The sequence below is a fragment of the Camelus bactrianus genome, chromosome 35 (genome assembly GCF_048773025.1).
Source record: "Camelus bactrianus isolate YW-2024 breed Bactrian camel chromosome 35, ASM4877302v1, whole genome shotgun sequence".
Lineage (NCBI taxonomy): Eukaryota > Metazoa > Chordata > Mammalia > Artiodactyla > Camelidae > Camelus > Camelus bactrianus.
In genome coordinates this window covers 18827501-18844314 of record NC_133573.1, presented here as the reverse complement: position 1 = coordinate 18844314, position 16814 = coordinate 18827501, and the positions used below count along the sequence as shown (strand labels likewise).

Sequence of the window (16814 nt, the reverse complement as noted above, 5' to 3'; positions counted from 1 at the left end):
GAGGTTCTGGAACAGAGTGAACCGGTTGTAATCTGCAGAACTTTGGAAAGTCACACTGGCTAAGGCAGCACACCCCCAAGCCAGCAAGGAAAAGGACAGGAGTGGAAATGCTGGTCAGCACAGGACTTGGCTGCCTTAAGTTCTGTTTCTGAGTTCTGGCTCCCCCTGCGAAGGCTGATCCCTCTGGAAAGCTGGACCCACTTGGAACCGGGCTGTTATGTTTGACAGACGCCTCATGTCTCCTCAGACTAAGTGCCTTCTTCCTGGGGTAAGCATGTGGGCAGGGAGGTAGGCCAGATGCACGGTGTGGTTTAGGGAAAACAGGCATGGGCTGAATTGTTGATGAACTCGAGTTAAAATCGCATTAGTTGCTTCGCTTTTGTAACGCTTTTCTTATCTTGCCGGAAATGTTGTCTACACAGTGTTAATTCATAACTGCAGGTAGTCTAAGCAAAGAAAACCGTAGCTTTGGTTTTAAACTGTGTCTTACTGAGATCAATGTAAAGTAGCTGCGGGGAGAGACAGGGAGGCAGAGAAACTTGGTGGAAAATGAAAATGCTCTTTTCCAGCTGCAGGCCGTCACTTGTCACATCGTGGACAGCCTGGTCACGGAGCTTTTTTGTTTCTGAGGCCTTTTCTGTGTAACCCAGAATGAAGTGACTTCCTGTGTTGCCGCAATTAAGATGTAATTGCTGTTTGTCATGTTAAAGGTTTATTTTTTTTTAAAGACAGAAGAACTTATTTACAAAACAGAAATAGACTCACAGACATAGAAAACAAACTTATGGTTACCAGTGGGGAAGTGGGGGAAGGGATAAATTGGGAGTTTGAGATTTGCAGCTACTAACAACTATATATAAAATAGATAAACAACAAGTTTCTACTGTATAGCACAAGGAACTAAATTCAATATCTTATAGTAACTTATCATGAAAGAGAATATGAAAAGAAATATATGTATGTGTATGTATGACTGAAACATGCTGTACATGAGAAACTGACACATTGTAACTGACTGCACTTCAATTATAAAAAAAATTTTTTTTAATTTAATGAAATACAGAAATGAGAGTCCAAGGTTTAAAATACTTAAGCAGAGAGTTTTACCACACAAAGATTGGATGTTTGGATGTTTGGATTTGGTTTAGAACCTTTAAAGAAAAGATCGTATCATTATTGGTGACCTTCTAGGGAAGGATTTAGGAAGAAAGTAAATAATTCTAGAACCAAATGTCAGTCATAGCCTATAAAAATCATAAGGTTACAGGTATCTGAGCTAACAGGACATGAAAATATCATTTTAGAATCAAGAAAGTACAACTTGTCTAAAAATCCTTTCTAGGTTACCGCTTTTATTTCCATTTGTGGCAACCTACACTAAATTTAGTTGAACAGAGAAAAAAAATGCTTGCAAAGAAATATACGCAGTGTGGCAATCATTTGTTCTGTGTTGTATCATCAAAAGTAGAGCACAGTCAGTAAGCAGTGAGCTCTACTTTGTTTAATTTATGTGATTTCAAAGCTCTTTTATTCTATTTCATTTAAAATTTTCCAAAGATACAGCTTTTCTTGCTTGTGGTGTTCCCCACTAGATTTTAACTACTTCAATTATATTTCTTTAGGCTCCAACGTGTCTGCTAATGTCTACACTAATTATAAAGGATTTCTGGGTGTTAGACACTTCACAGGTTTCGGAGCTTTCCCAATGCCACTCACATTTAATTCGTAAATTGGTCAATACATGTTTGTTTTGAAGGGCATCTGGAATAATCACTTCCCATACACTTGCCTGCTTTCCAAGAATATTATCAGACATTAAATATCTGCTTTAGTAGTTTCTACAGAGGAATTCTGTTATGAATTAGAAAAATGTTTAATCTACAACCCAAACTGCCAAGTATCCAAATTGCCAGATACTTTCCACTGATCATTTTGACTATTTTCAGCCATGAATTGGGGCACAAAAATGTCACAGTTTTTTTTAATTGGAATGCCAATTAAAAAAAAAAAAACTGGCATTCTGGACTAGTGATTCTGGTCTATATGTTTTGATGTGATTCTAGACTAGTTACTTGAATAGTTTATCCTATAGTTAATTTCAGTTCTGTCTTGTATGATGAAGAATCTGCACAAGAATGTTTACCCTTTTAAACATCCTCTGTCCCATCCTAGCTTTTTATTTCCTAAAGCTTAGTCACTCCTCTTCTTAACTAATGCTTGTGTTTGGATAGGGCTGATAAACACATGGACTTTTGTTTTAATGATTAAGTTTTAAAATAAATCTTTATGAAGCCTTGTTCTAGAGTATTAAGAGGTATTAACTACCAGTTACAAAATAAATAAGCCACAGGGATGTAATATACAGCATAGGGAATACAGTCAATATTTTATAATAACTTTGTATAGTATGTAACCTGTAAAAATATTGACTCAGTATGTTGTACTCCTGAAACTAATGTCATATTGTAAGTCAGCTATACTCCAATAACAAAGACTATTGCATCCCCACTTAACACTTTTATCTAGTCATTCTCAAAGTTCCCCAGTGGCAGAAGCTTTCCTTTCAATTTGGACAGTAATGTAAATGGGGAGAATTTTTAAGAATAGGTGTATCTATATTTAGGTGTGTGCGTATACGTGTTGTGGAATAACTTTCTGAGGACGCCGAGTAAACTATGCGGTCTTTATTTTTGTTCTAATCGAGTATGTTTTTATTAGCACTTGTGCTTTCTGAAGACACTCCAAACCCCAAATGCATAACAGCACGTTTGGAAATTGTACATTTAATTCTCATCTTGCATTAAAATCAAGTGAATACACCAGTGGAATCTGGTATAGGTGATTACTTTGTCCTTGCCAAGGGCAAAAAAAAAAAAAAAAAAATGCCTCTGGCTGGTATGCAGGATACTTGCTATCTCTTTATGGATTCTGGTATAGTTGTGGTAAGTTTCTCCAGCATAACATCCTTAATGTCTGCAGCTCGTGCCACTATTCTCAGACCCAGATGGCCTCTCCCTTCATCACCTTTCTTTCCTTCATCCCAGCAAAAATGATCTCTCAGATTTGTATAGGTTTTTCCACTTATTTAGTCACGTTACCTATAATTTCAGCTTATTCTGACTGTGGTTAAGAGCAAGTGTAGTGGCACAGTGAGACTTGACTTTGAATACACCACCGTTCCCTAATAACTCTGTGACTTGCTCAGTTTTATCTTCTCTGAGCCTCTGTGTTATCATCTGTAAAATTAGGAATAGTAGTATCTATGTCTCCAGGTGTTTGTGAGCACTAAAAAAAAAAATCCCAGGGCATATAGACTTCTTAGCATCAGACCTACAGTTATTAAGGGAATGCACGTACCTACCTACATATTTTGTAATGGCTAATGATGAAAGAATTCAGATCTGAGATCCCAAACTCTGATATCTAGAAGAGGCAGCAGAGGAAAGTTGTGAGGTGTCTCTTGTTTGCATATTGGAAGAAAGATACAAAGATTAAAAGTAAGTAACAACCCTGTGAAGTGGGACTCGTAACTGGCTAAGTGTGGATCCAGTATCAGAGAGCTGGGAGGGGAGGGCAAGTATAAACCCTCGGAAGCTATATGCAAATATTTGCATCTATGTATATATGAACATCTTCTAACACCGGCAGGTTCTCAAGGTGGCCCTCAACTCCCAAATGGTAAAGACCCGCAGCTCCTAAAATGGGAGTAAGCCCGAGAGAACAAAAGATATGATAGAGGTTAAATATTCTAAGAAGTGTCGTAATTTAAAAATTTTTACTTTCTTTCTCTTTTCCTTTATATTGTTATGCAGTTTAGGGGAGGAAAAAAAAAAGATATTGACTGGAGCTTCTGTATTCTTGTATATTATAAAACAAAATGGTCATGTAAGGCTACAGATTTCTGCACCATTTTTCAGGTATAGTTTGTATTTAAATGGATGTATAACATTAGAAAGGCTTGAAGGCTTGAAGGATTCTCTGAAGGATGAACACAGGATGAATGCTTTGTCACCTGGGGATGCCGGACTGTTTGATTTCACCTTGTCCCCATAAAACAATCATTTTATGGTAATAAAAATTTTCTGCCATCCCCAAGAGATTTGCCAACTTATTTGTATCATTAAAATTGAATAAAAAACTTAAAAGAGAGCTTTACTCATCAAAGAAATTAATTGAAAGTTATTAGTATTAAAAATAGAAACAATATTTAAGGAAATGTGTGTCAGAACGCTCCAGAATCTCACAGCTTTTGGTCAAATATTTTTATTCTGGCAAAATTACATCCCATTTCTTTTCCACAAGCATACATATTTTATAGTTGTAACTATAGAGCACAGACTATTCAGGTTTCTGCCTTTTCCCTTCAACTTTTTTTTTTTTAAATCACTTTTTAATCCCAGAGTGATAGAGCATTGTGTGGATTTAACATAGTTTTTTCCAAATAAAGTGGTATTTATTGTTGAACTTTTAGTTACTTCCATAACTTTGTTTTTATAGAGAAATAAATCTGTCATAACAATTTTGAGCATATGGCTTTATGCTCTGTTAAATAACTTCTTTGAGGTAAATTCTCAGATGTGGAATTGTCTGCAATTGCCTTAACACCTAAATAATTACACAGCATCACTTTAATTTCTATTTAGCAGATTACTGGCAAAATTTATCTGAAATTTGTATACTCTTTGTATCTCTGTGTAAATTACTTTATTAGATTTCTTGTGTTTAGAGTCCAACAAATTAATTTCATTTGTTAGATAGTAAGCGTGGCTGTTTATGGAATAAACTCTTAGTTTTCTCTATCAAAATAGTTCCAGTCTCACCTATCAAAATATTCTCTTTTCTAAAAACGAATCTGGTATTTATATCACAACACCCTACTGACATCACTGGAGGGTACGTGAGTGTGAGACAACAGAGTCTTCGTTTGATTAGAAATTGACACTAGTGAAAAGATTAAGCCTTCACTTTGGGAAGCAGGACACAAGAACTTTCGGCTTTATTCAGATATCTGACTTACTTTCTGCAGAGAGCTAATAACTATTACACAAAGAAGACCACGTGTGACTCAAGCTGTCGTTAATGTGAAAAGTGTATTCTGTCTCACCTTTAGTTTCATAGATTTTGCGTCGTTAAGAACAGCAGGATCAAATAGCTCGCCAAGTGGTTGCTGATTCTGTTGGCTTACTGAGAAACATACAACGTGGGCAACAGTTGTAGGTTTAAGTTTCGTTCAGGGACTTACTGAGGATTATGGCCTGGGAGACAGCCTCTCAGTAGTGCTGAGGAAACTGCTGGCAGAGGTAGAGGAGAAGTCAGTTTACATATGATTTTTGGCTAAGGGATGCATGCAGTTAAGCTCACACCTTGGTAAAAGATTACTGCCAGCCACTCAGAAGAGATAAATCCTAAGTAAGTGATTTCAATGCTTTTCTAGGTGTGGGGAGATGCAAGAACCTGGGTTCATTAAAACTTTCTGAAATATACATCTGACTAGCTAAGGGGCCTGTTTTCCCAAAGCACATGTTGTCTCATCCTGTTTTTCATTCTGAATTCTTTGTGGTACACTGTTGATCAGTGACTGCAGTGGCTAACTACTGAGTCCTCCTGAGCTGGGTGGTCAGCCACGCTCTTTGGTTCCTTTGTTTACACATCAGGGCTGGCGGGACACAGCACCCTTATAGCTTCTGGTGGGAATCCCCCTCCCAGTGGTCCTTCATAGTCTGTCCTTCCTTCTCCCCTGTGGTTAAAGAACTGGGATTTTCTCCACTCTTTCTAGGTCAGGGACCTGCCATCATTCTGACCTTAATATAACATGTCCTTTGTGAACCTAACAAGCTTTACTTACCTGCCTTTAAATCTTGGTCCAACCATATAGCAATTGGGTTACCTGTTAGTGGCATTTTTGGCATCAGAAAAGAGAAAAAGCTGACCCCCGTCATCATATCTAAGATCCTTATCACACAACCAGCATGTAAAATAGATCTGCCACCGTCCAGAAGTTTCCCCATCCTCTGATACCAGTAGGCCCTTTACTAGGTTGATTTTGTACCATCCTGGACCTCCTAATCTTAGTTACTCACAGACAGAAAATGCCTTTGATTTGAGAACATAACAGGAGGGACGGAGCTCATGGCACTGAAGGGAGAACAAGATTTTATTCTTGATTGTAGCTCTGGTTTCTTTGTTTGGGAGCAGTTGATTAACATCTCGAGGCTTGCTTTATCACCTGCAAAATGAAAGTAATCATTCTTATCTCTCCTTTGCTCCATCTGGGAGCTTCTGAAAGCCCAAGAGGAGTGATACAAAATTCTTAAAGTTTCTCCGAACAGCTATTTATAGTTTGGTCTTGCGTTTGAAGCCCGAGCAATCGCTTGAAGAATATATTTTCAATATCAGTATGTGTTCAATGAAGTATTTTAACCTCGAGTCTTTTTTTTTCTTTGCACTTTTCTTTTCTTTCTTTTTCTTGTTGGGCCTCTCCTGTCTTGGCATCAACAAAGGTGTTTCTGCAGCATGAAACCTGATGAGCTCAAGATCCTTCCTTTTGGGTCCAGACTTATGACCATTTTCATGACTTCATTTAATAGAGTTTAATGGTCACTAAAAACGCAGACATGCTTGCAGTCTTTCAAGGCCCAGTTCCACATGAGTGGGCTCTGTGTAGCTTTCACTGTTCAGCTTCCAGAGCTTTTACAATGGGCTTTCACAGGAGGTGGTGTATAATGAATGCTCATTCAATATTTGGGTATTTTTTAAAAGAAGTTTGCATGTGCACTCAAATATAGCGGCATGAAAAAGAAGAAACTTCATGATATTGACAAAGATACTAATCACCTACACACGATATGCACTGAGTACTAACCAGGTGAACTTAAATGTGGGCTCTCTTGTGGGGGAAATGATTATGTATTCAGACAACACCACAAGATAAAACACATATATGCCACTGCAAATATGGAGGAATAAAGAAACAGGCCTCTTTATATTACAGGCAGCATGAATGTTTAGAGAATTCTCAGGGTTAAGGATTGGTTGAAAATTCAGAAGTTATGGAATTTAGTTCATCTTAACAACAAAGAATAAGTTTGCCAACTGACTCTTCAGTATGGATTTAGGTATTTTACGTACGTTTTTTCCACTGTAGCTAGAATGTGGAGATCCAAGATGATTGCGTGGCTGAATTTGAGCTCAGTAGAAGTTTGTATTTCAAAGAGCTCTCCAACCTGTCCCCTCTTTGTGTTTCATATGAAGGGTGGGAATTCCTGGCCATTGTACAAAGTGCGATAGGATTTAGAATTCCCGTGGGAGCCATCACTTGAGTGCTTCTACGTAACTTTCAAGAGATGTGATACTTTAGCTGGAACAACTAATTGGTGGAGATGTTGAAAGTTATTTGTCTAAAGAGACCCCAAAAGAATGGTTGTCACTGAGCTCCATGTGCATCAGAAATAATAAGAGATAGTTTGTGTGAATAAAAAAAGGTCCCCATTGGTGATGCAGTATCTGCTTTGGGGTTGAGAAAATGTGTATTTGCTTAATTTCTACAGCTGAGTAAGAGGACCTGCCTTCTCTGGGACTATTTTTCAACCTAGCAACATACATTTATCACTCATGATGCCATTTAGGTTGAAGACATTATGCTATGTAAAATCAACCAGTCACAAAAGGGCAAATACTGTTTGCTTTCATTTATATGAGGTACCTGGAAGGGTCGAATTCCTAGAGACAGAAAGTATAACTTTGACTGGGGAGGGGGAAGTGAGGAGTTAAGTGTTTAGTGGGGGCAGAGTTTCCATTTGGGATAATGAAGAAGTTCTGGAGATGGCTGGTGGTGACAGTTGCAGAACAGTGTGAATGTACTTCATGCCACTGAGCTCTACACTTGAAAATAGCTCCAATGGCAGATTTTATGTTGTGTCTGTTGTATGACAGTTTAAAAAAAAATGCAATGGAAAGAAATTCTTTAGTGCGCATGTAGGTTGCACGAGGCCACCAGAAAAAGATAGGTATTATCTTCTGTAATCCTAGCAGCAACCCAGTGATGTAGACACATCATTAACTCTATTTCACAGTTGAAGAATCTGAGCACAGCCAAGAACATCACAAGTCTAGGTCCATGTGGGGGACAGTGGCATAAACAGGGATTGCAGCCCAGTGATGAGCCCTTTAGGCACATGGATGCCTGTCTGTGCATAGCTTCATTCCCCCCCCCCCACCTTTGATAACTGTGTTCTTATTGCTTAGGCTGATACCACCATTGCTGCCTTCCTTTAGGAAAGAGACTGGGATTCATGGGGCTCCTTGATGTTTGAGCCCTGAGTGTCATAGAGAGGGGTGGGTGAGGCTGCCCCTCAACTCTCCAGCAGTCACCCGGGTCCTGTAGGGCTTTCCAGCAGCAGACCCCAAAGCCAGCTATGTCCTAGCTTCTTAGGCAGAATCCATGAAAGTCACCCACCAGGCTTGCAACCAAGATCATCTCAACATTAACTTGTGCTTTAAAAATCATTGTAACCCTCTTCAAACAAGCCATTTTTAATGAAATTTTTTTTCATCTTCTAGAATGTTCCATGAGAAATTTAAAAAATGAAGGAATGGTAATAGCTCAGTGGTAGGGTGTGTGTTTAACAAGCACAAGGTCCTGGGTTCAATCCCTAATCCCTCCTTTAAAAGAAAAATCACAAAATTTTTAAATGAGCTTTTTTTTTTTTTTTATCATTATTTTCCAGCTACTTTTCTGGAAAAAAACAAGAGAGCAGACTCAGTCCCCTAAGGAAATATATGTAAAAGCCAAGCGAGCATATTTTTGTAAAGGATACATATATACCATTTCTTTCCCTTTATTTTTTCATTGCTGAAATCTGTGTTTCTAGCCAGATTTTCACATAAGGGTGTTTTGGTTGGGTTTTTTTTTTTTTTTTTTTTTTGGTTCCTTTTTGTTTTTATTTTGTTTTCATATGTTTGTTTTGCAATGACTGGCTTTGGACCACGTATATTCTATATCCCATCATCCTGATGAGTTTCAGATTAGGGGACAATTTGGTGATAAAACCAGTTTTATAAAACGGCTTGAGGGAATTGGACTGAGTCAGTTTGATTCTGCTGATTCTGATTCTGCTACCTATGGGATGTTGCCTCTTTCCATTTCTCTACTTGTATTTTTTAATTGGGCAAAATGATGAACTTGGAGGCTACATCCAAAAATTTCAGCATCTTTCAAAATCTTGCAGTGAACACATGCTATTTCATTGTTCCCATTTTCTACCTTTTTCATTCTACCATGGAAAACCAGATGGTCTGCACCAGCTGAGAGAAATCATCTCCAGGCCGGCATATTTGCATAATTTTCCTCTCTGCCCTTCATCTGGAGCAAAGGAAGTAAAATAAGGGGCCAGGATAATGAATTAAATCAAGTTCTTAATTACAGAATTAGGAAACTTTTTAACATAATTGAAGATTCCGTGCTCATGTTACTTTCAAAGTCAGAGATTCTCTTGTAAAATGGGATTTCTAGTCCAGGCTTTTTCCTGATGAGTTCGTCAGTCCAGCAAGTCAGAATGCTGACAGTTTCTACAAACCTGAGAAAAATAATTCTGACATTAAAAATGCAAAGATAGACACACAGAATTGCAAATCCTCTGCCCTCCCAATGCTTTCTCGAGGCCAGTTCAGTTTCTCCTAATAAGGCATTTGACATGCTTGCCAGGCCCTGATGTTTTTACAGATCTGTTCTTCCACTGAATTCAGTGCAGCACCCAAGCTGACCAGGCTAGATCGGCCTTATTCACCAAAGGGGAACTCAGCCTAAAAGGACATTTTAGCACCCAAGTCGGTCTCATTATACTTCATTCTCACCCTTGGGAAAGATAATGCCTCTTTATTTGGTATTCATGTTTTCTTTCCGATTGTGTGAATTGAGATGACTTTAATACATCATGTCCTATTACAAGGCTTCTCTGTGAAGCAGGGAAAGACATGGCATCTGTTGCAGTTAATTCTTACAACACTGGGAGGACGTAATTGCTTTATCACACAGGGCTGTGTTGATAGGACATGTCACCACTGCAAGAATGCTCTCACGTTATGGAATGTGGTCAGTGGCTAACGTTATCATGGACGTGCCCTGAAATAGAGGATTGATAAATTGTGTAAGAGGAGCCAGTAACAGTCAGCAAATGATAAGCAAGGACATGGCTTAAAAGCATTCCAGGAGTTTCATTTACAGGAACTCTTATTTGTTTTGCTCCCTGTTTATTGCTTTGGAAGGGTTTCTCTTAATTATACTTGTCATTTCTTTTTAAGTATATACTTGTTTTGAGAGATGAGAATACATAGGTTTCATTGCAGGCCTGTGTTTATAAGTCATACTGAAAGGAATTGTTTCTTCACAGCGTTTCATAGCTGCTTTTAAGGGAGCATGTTTTACATGTAATATTTAACACAATTTGAAGTGATAGGCTGGTCTGTTGGATTCTCTCCTCCTCTGAGCAAATGAAGGAACATATACATTTGTATCAATAAAATCCGTGAATGGAACATGGGGGCATATTTTGAATTTATCAAACATATGACATTATCTAAAGTTGTAAATTATAGTAATATTTTAATAAGATTCTTTTTCTTATTCATGAAATGTTATAAGATATTGGGTAGCAGGAAAAGGTAATCTGTTCAGTAAAAAAAAAAAAGAAAAGAAAAAGAAAAAGAAAATAATGAAAGAGAAAACTCTCCTTGTAATTTTTTAAGAGAAATACAGTTTCTAAACAATAATAGGGCTTAAATTTTAATTCTGAATGATCTTATGTTTTCCAATTAGAATTGGACTTTAAACATTTTATGATTCTGTAGGGAAACTCTATATTTATGTCCTTAGAAAAAATCTTCTTTAAGGGCAGAACTCTTCTCAACTGCTTTTAGCTCAGTAATTTTATGATGTGAAATGTGTAAGCATTTCTTTTCTTTACAGTTGACCAACCTGTGTTGATTCAGTATAAGGTACACATCAAAGGGAAATGAACCACAAAGAGATCCAAAAGTAATTGAAGGGGAAGAGGAAAGCAAATTCTTGGTGTCAGAGAATGTCATACTCCAGGGATTATAAACTATTGACATATCTTATTCATTGGAATTTAGATTGAGAGTATGAATTTAGATTTCCACTCTAGTTCTTTAAAAAAAGAAATCCCCTTTTTCCATTCTGTGGGAATTGAGTGCTTTGTATTAATCATATTTATCCTAGAATGTCTGTTTAGTCTGTTAACTCTGACAACAGCCTTTATCTCTTTCTTCACCCAAAGGCATTATAATGAAATATTACAAGCATATCTTTATTTCTGGTAAACAATAAATCTTTCTGGGCATTGCTCAAACTCTAGGCATACTGGTCAATATTTTGCAAACTCCTGATATTTATTAATACCAGCAAGTGACAGGTAGCTTGAAGAGGACTTTTATTAGGACTACAATGGCATGTATGTTTATTTAAAAAAAAAAACAAACAGAATAAGCCTTAATTAGATGAGTGATGTAGGACACACTACCCAGATCTCTGAGAGTCAGTTGTCTTATCTTTGCAATTGAAGGAATAATGAATAATATGAGCCCTCTTGACCTCAAGGATCAAATATAATATACATGAAAAATTTGAAAACTAAGAAAGTACCAACTTCCTGCCCGGAAATCTGACCTCTTTTGGAAATAGTTCCCACATTAAAGTCCCATGAGAACTTCCATCATGCCTGGACCCAATCCCCAGTTAACCCTCCACCCCTTCTCTCCCTCCACCACTTGGCTCTGCCCTTGAAAAGGTCCAAAGGTCATTAAAAGAATCCTAAAGAGAGAAAAATGGTGGCCACGCCAAGACGGTTGTAATGGGACCTGAAGGGTCATCAATTGCATTGGGTGCAGTTGAGGCCATGGAGGATAAAGGCTGAAAAGGAAGCCAGAGTCATTGTGTTTATTTGTATTTTGTTGATCTTGTTAATGTTTACTCATTTGTTTTGCAATTAGGGCCATGGGCAGGAGGGTGCCATCTTTAGAACTGTCTCAAGACACAGTGGGGCCAAAGGTCCAAGAGCAGAGGAGTGGGGTACTTCTGTGAAGTAAGAGCAAACAGTAGGAGCCTCTTTGAATCTGAAAATAGGTTGATTATCTACATAGTCTACACATGGATTGGCAGGGTTCAGAGAATTAAAATATAACACAACCGTTAGAATCACGTGTAGTTTCTTCTGAAGTCACTTCTGAAGGGAAGATATTACAGTGTTTCATGGAGCTTAACATAATGCTTCTGAAACCTCATGTCTTTGAGCTTTCTCAATTTTTGGATCTTGGATACAGAGCTTACCTTTTGTGAATCTTATTTGTAGCTGTTCATTTCTAGTTATGAATCTACTTTAAAAAGTCATTCTCTCAAAAAAAAAAAAAAAAGAACGAGAGAAAAGGCTTTAAAAACTGGAGTTTCCATATGTAACTCACCATATGGTGTTCATTTTACATATGATTTGTCCACGGGATAGTAAGTCATATCACACAGATGATTAGAACACTTGAATAAATGTAGCCTTTATTTTATTTCTTTTTTTGCTACGGCAGAGCCATCCACACCAGTGGTGTTGCTCGTATAACTCCCTAACTTTGTGCATTGGCACCCCAGGAACCATGGGTGTCATCGCAGTCTGGACCTGGGCCCAGCTTGTTTCTGCCACATTGATGCCTGATTCATCCACATATCCTCAGCCAGTCCAAATACCACCCTGTTGGATCCTGCTCATTCTGGATACCACCAGGAAGCCCATCACCTGCAGCATCATGTCCCCTCTGACTCGCTGAACTTCATCATCATTGATTTTTGTTTCCCAGTTCTTCCAACAAGCCAAGAGCTAACCAGCCTCCCTGCTTTTGCACTTGCTGTATTTTTCCCCCCTTGGGATGTTATTCCTGCCCTTTCCTCTTGTCCTTTGGGTCTCAGTTAAACTACAATTTCTTAGAAAGGTTTTTCCCCTGCCGTCTCTGGGGAAAGTGGCTTCCCTCCAGTAGTCTCTATCACAGAACCCAGTTTATTTGCTTCTTGCAAATGGAATTATTTGGTTTACGTGCGGTCTTGATTAGTGGCTCACATTTCTCGCAGACTCAAGTTTCCTTGACAAGGATTTAAGCATCCTTCTTTCCCCATCCTCAAGTGAAAGTCCTCGTTAGTGCAAATAATGGACAAAAAATTGGTAAAACCTTGAAAAGGAATTATTGCTTTTATTTTGAAGTAGCCTGGTTTTCAATTGGTGATTGTGCAGACAGGACCCTGCTGGACCACGTGAGAAAGCAGCCACATGCCTGCCCCTGGACCTCAGCAGCGTGGGTGGGGCAGCAATAAATACGCATTAACAGAGGTGGCTGTGAAGCACAGCCGTGCGGTTCCAGGAGACCATGGTTAACAGTTCTTGGTAAAAGTTCCCAACAAAGGCCAGTCTTCCATTGATTTACGCAGTGCTTTCATTTGTTTAAAAAAAATTCAGTATATTTGGCAACTATACAAAAAAAAAAGCTTTGTGCCTGTATGCACAATAGAGTCTAGGTTCGGGTCCTTTTATAAACAGATTTCTCACCTCCATGAACTCCAGCAGGGCAGTCAAGGTCATGAGGGGTGTATACCATTGCATTGTTACCTGGGATTGTTGGGCCCAATGTAGGACTTTATATCCCTGGCCACTGCCCACAAATGGACTCTAATGTCCCTCAGTTGTTGAGACAGCCAAAAATGCTGCAACAGATTTCCGGAACAGACTTTTTGGAATGACCCATCTGGAGGATAAACTCCACAGAGTGCAGGCACCATGTTTGCCAGATCTACTATAGAAGCCTAGACAGCCAGCAAATTACCTGTAGGGGGTGCTGTGTGGCAGATGTTTAAGGAATGACCTGCTGAGTAAAAGGGAATACAAGGAAACAGGGAGATGCATTCATCCATTCAACTCATAAATGTTGACTAAGCAGCTCTTGTATGTGCCAGTGCTGTTTCAGAACCTAGGAATACAGCAGTTTATGAGACAAATTTCCAGCTCTAAAGGGCGTCCTCTTTCTTCCTGTATGGAACTACTTTGTGATGTAAGTGCCATGGAGAGTTCCTATGTAAGATGACTGTAATTTTGGTGCGTCACATTTTCTTTAATTCAGAGTACTTAGTCTATGTAGTTAAATCAATTGATTCCAAGGAAAGAAAGCTGGGTAGGGAGTAAAAAGCAGTGGAAGGAAGTCAGGTTGGTGACAAAGATGTGTGAATTGTGCTTGAGAAACAAACAACAGAATGAAATGAGAGCCTGAAAATAACTTAGTTTTTTATAGTTTCCTTGTCTACATGGTATCAAGGACCAAAACATTTACATCCAAATCATTTTGTTGTTTCACTTATGTGACAATAATAGAAATGCATTCGGTGGCTATTTTCCCCTTTTACGTAGTAGGTGTGTTAGACACAGTGTACATGCCTCCTTGAAATGAGGGTAAGTTGTAAACCTGAGTGTTAAGATGCATCCATTTGAGCATATATTTATTTTCATATTTATATAGTATTTGCTTTGACTCACCCCATCCTCAGTTGAAGCAGTCAGTCAACAGGTGGCCATTAGTCAGGGAGGCAAAAAGGACTGAGGGAACTTGGCAATAGCTGAATGTGACCATTGGAAGTTGAATGTTCTTGCTTGCAGTTCTGGAAATTTCAGTGGGAGATGTTAGGTCAGCTTTAATGTATGTCCTAATGGAACTGGGGTAAAAATGGTCGACTGAAAAGAAACATTTTGGGGTCTTAAAAACCTGTTGAAACTCTGGCTGCCATTTCCTCTTTTTCACTTCCAAATTACTTGGGTACCTATTTTGCTGGCACAACCTAAGACTAAAATTGCCAGTACCCTTTCAGAAGCCTGCCTCCCCTACTGAAAAGTAGGTGTTGCTTCAAATGATGTGTGGAATTTACAAGTGATGTCCTTCTGAAATGGGCATGTTTATTGGCTACAACTCTTGAATTAGAAATATTATTCTCAGAATTGTTCTGATGTTAAGACTGACTTTTAGGCTCACTACTCTTGTGAGTAGTACTGAAGAGCCCATGGTTGTAAATTTGAGTGTCCAGCACAAACAGCAAACTAAATTCTTCTGTATTCAAAGTAAGCCATATCAATAAGCACATGAAAAAAAAATGCTCAATATCACTAATTATCAGAGAAATGCAAATCAAAACTACAATGAGGTCTCACCTCACACCAGTCAGAATGGCCATCATTCAAAAGTCCACAAATGACAAATGCTGGAGAGGCTGTGGAGAAAGGGGAACCCTCCTACACTGCTAGTGGGAATGCAGTTTGTTGCAGCCACTGTGGAAAACAGTATGGAGATTCCTCAAAAGACTAGGAATAGATTTACCACATGACTCAGTAATCCTGCTCCTGGGCATATATCCAGAAGGAACCCTACTGCAAAAAGACACCTGCACCCCAATGTTCATAGCAACACTATTTACAATAGCCAAGACATGGAAACAGCCTAAATGTCCATCAACAGATAACTGGATAAAGAAGATGTGGTATATTTATTCAATGGAATACTATTCAGCCATAAAAACTGACAACATAATGCCATTTGCAGCAACATGGATGTTCCTGGAGAATGTCGTTCTAAGTGAAGTAAGTCAGAAAGAGAAAGAAAAATATCATAGGAGATCGCTCATATGTGGAATCTAAAAAAAAAAAAAAAAAAGAACATAAATACAAATCAGAAACAGACTCATAGACATAGAATACAAACTTTTGGCTCCCAAGGGGGCAGGGGGTGGGAAGGGATAGACTGGGAGTTCAAAATTTGTAGATACTGACAGGCATATGTAGATTAGATAAACAAGATTATACTGTATGGCACAGGGAAATATATACAAGATCTTGTGGTAGCTCACAGCAAAAAAAAAAAAAGTGTGACAATGAATATATGTATGTTTATGTATAACTGAAAAATTGTGCTCTACACTGGAATTTGACACAACATTGTAAAATGACTGTAACTCAATAAAAAAAATTTTTTTAAAGAGCAATCATTACTATTAAAAAAAAAAAAAAGCAAGCCATAAATTCTGGAACATGATCTTGTCCTGGGGGTTAACAACATTGCAGGAGCATGGACTGGTGCTATGTATTGCAGAATGGACACTCAGGAAAGACGTACTATGTTAATACATTGATGATGAGTCAACATTGTAAGAATAAAGGAGTGAAAATCAAAATTTCTTTGACATTAGTTCTCCAAACAACCTCAGAAATGGGTGGTATTTTTTTTCTGTTGTACGGAGAAGGAAACTGAGGCTCAAAGAGTTTGGTTTTGTAAACTAACATTTACCGTGTGCTTATAATAACTCATTTAGCCCTTATGAGAGTCATGGGAAATAGGGCTGTATTTCCATTTTACAGATAAGGAAACTGATGTGCAGAACTTGTAAGTGATGGCTTTGGTACAGAGCTAGGGTATTGTGGGGCAGGGCGTGGCTGAAGGAAGCACACTTCAGAGCTTGTCCCCTTAAACTGCTAGGCTACACTGCATCTCAGGTGTCAGGTCAGTGACCTACTGGATACACAGCTGGCAAGAAACAGAACAAAGTTGTCTGGTTTCAAAATCCATGCCCTTTCCACCATCCTTTACTGCAAACCCAGTGAATTCTCTATTCATTGTAGGAAGGGGATGTGAATGTCTTCTGATTATCAAAGCCCAGGGTTGTTGTCCACGCCTCGTACTCTTTCTTTTCAGTCCGTAACTCATTCTCCTTCATCACATTCTGTTTTTCC

The 16814-nt window shown here is 38.5% G+C and overlaps 1 protein-coding gene across 7 annotated transcripts in view; it reads left to right on the top strand.

Annotated features, from left to right (window-relative positions):
- The window catches only part of CACNB2 (calcium voltage-gated channel auxiliary subunit beta 2), a 347480-nt gene that overhangs the window by 184503 nt on the left and 146163 nt on the right, over window positions 1-16814 (top strand). Inside the window, exon 1 of one of the 7 annotated variants that reach the window (XM_010967946.3) lies at window positions 62-268. The exons of the other annotated variants lie outside the window; for them this stretch is intronic. Within the exon in view, the coding sequence (XP_010966248.1) occupies window positions 218-268 (51 nt within the window). The 5' untranslated portion in view covers window positions 62-217. Of the gene's footprint in view, window positions 1-61; window positions 269-16814 lie in introns of those variants that run through there. 7 annotated transcript variants of the gene reach the window in all.